General features: G+C 47.8%; 2 protein-coding genes across 2 annotated transcripts; one reads left to right on the top strand and one right to left on the bottom strand.

Moving 5' to 3' along the window:
* Positions 1-54: 54 nt before the first annotated feature.
* Positions 55-2,542, top strand: LOC119348822 (phosphoglycerate kinase, chloroplastic-like). Its single transcript, XM_037616808.1, has 6 exons — positions 55-309; positions 869-946; positions 1,043-1,303; positions 1,466-1,783; positions 1,908-2,066; positions 2,154-2,542. Exons 1-6 carry the CDS (start codon positions 118-120, stop codon positions 2,370-2,372), a joined length of 1,227 nt encoding a protein of 408 aa, XP_037472705.1. The 5' UTR covers positions 55-117; the 3' UTR covers positions 2,373-2,542.
* Positions 2,543-3,160: 618 nt separating this feature from the next.
* Positions 3,161-5,467, bottom strand: LOC119348820 (protein pygopus-like). Its single transcript, XM_037616807.1, has 2 exons — positions 5,087-5,467; positions 3,161-4,398 (listed from the first exon to the last, which is right to left on the bottom strand). The coding sequence occupies exons 1-2, from the start codon at positions 5,397-5,399 to the stop codon at positions 3,446-3,448; spliced, it is 1,266 nt and encodes a 421-aa protein (XP_037472704.1). The 5' UTR covers positions 5,400-5,467; the 3' UTR covers positions 3,161-3,445.
* Between the last annotated feature and the right edge of the window lie 474 nt (positions 5,468-5,941).

Genomic DNA, 5,941 nt, shown 5'->3' with positions numbered 1-5,941 from the left:
TGCCAGCCGGCGCGCTCGCTGGCGTTCGCGGCCGGCGCCGACCCGCGCCTCGCGGTCCACGTCGCGTCGCGCTGCCGGGCCGCGTCCGCCGCGCGCGGGACCCGCGCCGTCGCCACCATGGCCAAGAAGAGCGTCGGGGACCTCACCGCCGCCGACCTCGAGGGCAAGCGCGTGCTCGTGCGGGCCGACCTCAACGTGCCGCTCGACGACAACCAGAACATCACCGACGACACCCGCATCCGCGCCGCCATCCCCACCATCAAGTACCTTCTCAGCAACGGCGCCAAGGTCATCCTCACCAGCCACTTGGTATGCCTCCCCACCCCGACCTCTCTCGCCCTTTTCCGCAGACTAATGAATGATCTGAGTACCACATATACAGTACAATGTAGGAAAACACCACTCGTAGAATGTGAGTGTTCCCTATAATCCGTTCGAAAAGCCTGATATATGAACACATAACACCTAAGCTCTATCTGCCAGTAGTTGCCAGTTTGATTATTGTGTTGTGCGATTGACTGATGGTTAGCCTGTCCTAAAACGACTGATCATCATTGCCAAGGTATTACTGAATACAATCTTTGACTTGTCTTTAATTCATCATCTACTTATGTGCTCTGTAGTCCCAGAAAAACATTAGCTGAATAGTGACGAGCCAAATCGTTATGTGATCTCGCTACTGCAACATTACTTCTCTAGTAGTGAATTGGCCTATGATTCTAAATCGTGATACTTTTGGATCCCTCATTTATTTCCTAGCAACCCTTTTATAAAGGATAATCCAATGCTAGTTTCACACAGAGGTGCTTATGATATGGCCATGTCATTGATATGATGCTCATAACACTTATTTCCTATGGATTTGCAGGGTCGTCCTAAGGGTGTTACTCCTAAGTTTAGCTTGGCTCCCCTTGTGCCACGATTATCTGAGCTTCTTGGCATTGCGGTATTCTTTTGTTCCACACCATCGAGGCTTCTATTCAAGCATATGCGTAAGTGATTGTAGTCTACTTATTTAAACACATTTTTGTTCACAAATTAGGTGAAAAAAGCAGAAGATGTTATCGGCCCAGAAGTTGAAAAATTGGTGGCTGACCTGGAAAATGGTGCTGTTTTGCTCCTGGAAAACGTAAGATTTTACAAGGAAGAGGAGAAGAATGACCCAGAGTTTGCAAAGAAGCTTGCATCACTGGCAGATCTGTTTGTAAACGATGCATTCGGAACAGCCCACAGAGCACATGCCTCGACTGAGGGAGTTACCAAGTTCTTGAAGCCTTCTGTTGCTGGATTCCTTTTGCAGAAGGTTCATACTTTCTTTTATTTCTATTTCTGAAGTTTGATGCTTGAACTCAATTGATGCTATGCACCACACAGTAAAAGGAAAAAGAATTTAGAGCAGAAGACTTAACGTCCATCCATTGGTTCCAGACAGAGTCTGAAGTGTTGAACCTGTTTTTAATTGCAGGAACTTGACTACCTGGATGGAGCTGTTTCAAACCCTAAGCGCCCATTCGCTGCCATTGTGGGTGGCTCAAAGGTGTCGTCCAAGATTGGGGTTATCGAATCCCTGTTGGAGAAGTGTGATATCCTTCTTTTGGGTGGTGGTATGATCTTCACATTTTACAAGGCACAAGGACTCTCAGTTGGTTCTTCCTTGGTTGAGGAAGATAAACTTGAGCTGGCAACATCTCTCCTTGCAAAGGCAAAGGCAAAGGGTGTCTCCCTTCTGTTGCCATCTGACGTTATCATTGCTGATAAGTTTGCTCCTGATGCTAACAGTCAGGTATATTACATTTTTGTTTCCTCATGCAAGCGTTGAAGATAATTTTCAATAGATCTTTTTAGTCAAGCTGAAGCAGCTCACAAATATGTGAAGGCTATATACCTGATATGGAATTTTTCTGTAGACCGTCCCTGCATCTGCAATTCCTGATGGTTGGATGGGGCTGGACATTGGCCCAGATTCAGTCAAAACATTTAATGATGCCCTGGACACAACACAGACAATCATTTGGAACGGACCAATGGGTGTCTTTGAATTTGACAAGTTTGCAGTAGGAACTGAGGTAATGCCCTGTGTAATTCATCCATTCAATTCTATTATGGAACAAATTTGCACAGAAAGAAACTTAATTGTGACCCCTCTCCTGTAGTCTATTGCAAAGAAGTTGGCCGAGCTTAGCAAAAAGGGTGTGACAACTATCATTGGAGGCGGAGACTCCGTTGCGGCTGTTGAGAAGGTGGGAGTGGCTGATGTTATGAGCCACATCTCAACTGGTGGTGGCGCTAGCTTGGAGCTGTTGGAAGGAAAGGAGCTGCCTGGAGTCGTTGCACTTGATGAAGGTGTCATGACGAGGTCGGTGACCGTATGAGGCTAAGCTTCATTTTGTCGCGTCTCAATTCCTTTCATGTACCGTTCTAAACCTGCCATGTTGTCCTCCCTCCTTTGCTCGTCTTCAACCACTCGAAATGTAAGAGACCAATGTTTTATAGAGAAATACTGGGAGCTGTTTGAATAACACCCCCCAGCAATTTGTGCTCACTTGAGTTGCCTTTTCTCAGCTCACATAATTAGCACCAGCAAATGTTTTATTTATAAGGCAAAGATGGAATGATGTTGGTTGAGGATGTTCGATTTTTGTCTTGCTTTGTTTTCCTTTCCAAAGCAAACTTTAAAGGTGTCTGAAGATGCACTTTGTGGATGCCTGTTGTGATCAGCAGTAAAAAAATCGGTTCATGTCGAAGTTCACTTTGGAACAAGCAGACATGCTCACCTTCCATCTCCAATTTCAGCATAAATTTGACGGACCAACAGAGTGCTGAAGCCGACCATTGAAAGCATCAGCGCATGTTTGTTTGTTGTAAGAATGTCTTATTGGTGGAAATTCTTCAGAAACATTTCATTTGGGGTTTGGCCATATCAAGCTTTACACACAAACTTCCTGCATATATGGATTTCGACGATCGGCAGTTCAGCATCATGAAGAACGATGATAGATAATACAATGGTGTTTCTTCATTGTGGGCACTTTCTGCCTCCATGCATGCCCTGGGCAGTAATTCTCATATTTAACCAACCACACAAGAATGCAACCAATTCAGCGTGCAATTTACAACCTGGCTCCACATGATATCAAAATTTAGGTTTAGCTCATGAAAATATACCACAAATGACAGATAATACAAGCTCAAAGGGTATGTCATACATCACCCTAGACCAAGGTACAAGATGGCCACAGAAGTGCATAAACAGTACTACAGTATCACAGATCAAAATGTTTATATTTTGTCTTTCAAAAAAAAGTTTATATCTAGCCCAAAAGAAGCAGTCTAAGATGCAGGAGAAATAAATTAAAAGGTGATAAAATATATGCTGAGGAACAAACAGCAATCCTAATGGTACAAAAGTTTATGCTAAAAGGAAGCCCTGACAAAAGAGCTCACGTCACGTCTCATTAGACTCGTCAGAAGCCTCGTTGAAAGACGAGGCGAGGTATTCTGCCAGACTCAACCCTGATGTTGGATTTGAAATTGTTCGGCCTTGATTAGGTGTCTCCTTTTTGCGCAATGACTCTGGAAGCCAGGACTTGGCGCCATCGATGGGTTTCAGTATGTTGCCAACGATAGGCTGCAAGCCCTGCCAAGGATCATCAACCATGGACTTCCTGTAGAAGTTCCTCTGATCTTGCGACCCAGAATGGTTCTGGAAGCCACCCCTTCCCCCTCTTCCTCTCGAACCTGGGCTGTGGTAGTAGTTCTCGCCCCTGCCTTGATTAGGTGTCTCCTTTTTGCGCAATGACTCTGGAAGCCAGGAATTGGCGTCATCGATGGGCAGTATGCTGCCAACGATAGGTTGCAAGCCCTGCCAAGGATCATCCACCATGGACTTCCTGTAGAAGTTCCTCTGATCTTGCGATCCAGAATGGTTCTGGAAGCCACCCCTTCCCCCTCTTCCTCTCGAACCTGGGCTGTGGTAGTAGTTCTCGCCCCTGCCACGTCCGGAAGACGAGTGCGGGCTACCTCTTGGTACATAACTCCTCGGGCTTCCTCTTGGTTCGTAACTCATCGGGCTACCCCCTGGTCCGTAATTCATCGGGTTACCTCTTGGTCCGTAATTCATCGGGCTACCTCCTGGTCCATAATTCATCGGGCTGCCCCCTCGGCCAACATTAGGGCCTCTGAACCCAAAGTTGGTTTGATGTGGATACGGATCTTGAGCTGGAGAAGCAGAATGTGAGTTCCAGTGAGGTGGAGGTCCAGGAGGTGTTCCTCGGTATCCAGACATAGGAGTCTGGAACTGCATAGGACTTCTCCATGGACTATTCCCTGGCGCACCTTCCATCGGAGATTGGGCCATATGGTGCTGGTGTGGAGGAGGATAATTGTTACCATAGTTCCCTGATCCAGATAAACAAGCAAAGTGAGACCAATGATCAGGGTGAACCAAGAAATGATGGTAATTTTCACATTTTGCAGGATGTGCAGAAGACCAAAACAGTAGCTGGATTTCTTGCAGCACAGTACAGCTACAAGTAATCACTAAGCAGTCCAAGTTTTGTACTAGCCAGTTTTTTAAACCGGTATTTAGAGTGTCACAAGTGTTCTCTAAATCACCATTCAGTGCGATGGTAGGTGATGTAAAATGTTCAAAATTATTCTCTTCAACCTAAAAGGACCACCCAAGATTCTTCAACCGACCAATACTCACATCATCCAGTTAGAAGTTACTAGCATCTACTCCCTCCGTCCGAAAATACTTGTCATCAAAATAAACAAAAAAGGATGTATCTAGAACTAAAATACATCTAGACACATCGCCTTTTATTCATTTTGATGACAAGTATTTCCGGACGGAGGGAGTACATACTTGTAACAGGGTGCTTTTGTTGAAGGTTAGCTTAAGCCCAGGAAAACTCCACTGTCTGGATCAATGGAAGTGCTATGAATTATGACAACAATATAAAAATCCTACAAATATGAATCTTACAAAGGGAATTAACCTAGAAGCACAGGAGCAGAGTATATATACAATAAACATCAGGAGGAGAGGAAGAGGGGCAATACCCTAGCAGGGTAAGGTACGGACCGTGAGGCGGGGCCGGGGCGGGATTGGGGCCCGGGGGGTCGGCGTTCTTGCGCTTCTGCGGGACGGCGGCGGTGGCGGAGGAGAAGGCCGCGCCGGGGTTGGTGTAGAAGTCGAACCGCGAGCGCGGGCGCGGGGCCGAGGAGGTGGGCGCCAGGTCGGGCTCCGGGAGATCCCACGCGGGCGGCGGCGGCGCGGCAGATGGCGAGGAGGAGGTGGAGGAAGCGGCAGCGGCGGCGGCGGAGGAGCGGAGGGCGAGGAGGCGCTCCCGGCGGTTCGCCGACGACTCCTCGCCGGCTTGCTCGCCGGTGTCCATCTGGGATTGCGGCCCTCTCGCTTGCTACGAGTCGGGCTACGGCTGTGCTGCTTTGTCGCTTGGGTTCAGAGAAGAGGAACCCTTGCGTTTGTACGTACTACTGTATTTGTCATCGCCCACAATACGCAAGAACACGTAGAAATCCTCTCAGGACCTCTTTGATTCGTAGGAATTTCAAAACGCATGGATAGAACAAATATATGATTCGAATGCTATGTTTTTTTCTTAAATCCTACAGAGTTTAGGTCCTCTTTGATTCGTAGGACTGTAAAACTGCATGAATAGAAAAAGTTTAGGATTGAAATTCATAAACTTGAGGAAACGCCCCGCGTTGTCTCCCTAGGAGGCGACTCGGGTGCAACAAGGGCCGCCGCGGCCGGCCCCCCTTTTTCCAGCGCCTCCCCTCATCGCTGCCGGCTAACGTCATCGGGCGAAGCCCGCCTGCAGCTGGCAGCGGCGGGCGCAACCCCCATGCGCCCCCCCCCCTCGCTGGTCTGTCCACTTCTCGCCCCCCACGACGGCGACTCGATCTGCGTCCCTGT

This window comes from Triticum dicoccoides, chromosome 1B, assembly GCF_002162155.2.
Source record: "Triticum dicoccoides isolate Atlit2015 ecotype Zavitan chromosome 1B, WEW_v2.0, whole genome shotgun sequence".
NCBI lineage: Eukaryota > Viridiplantae > Streptophyta > Magnoliopsida > Poales > Poaceae > Triticum > Triticum dicoccoides.
This window is presented reverse-complemented; position numbering and strand designations above follow the sequence as displayed.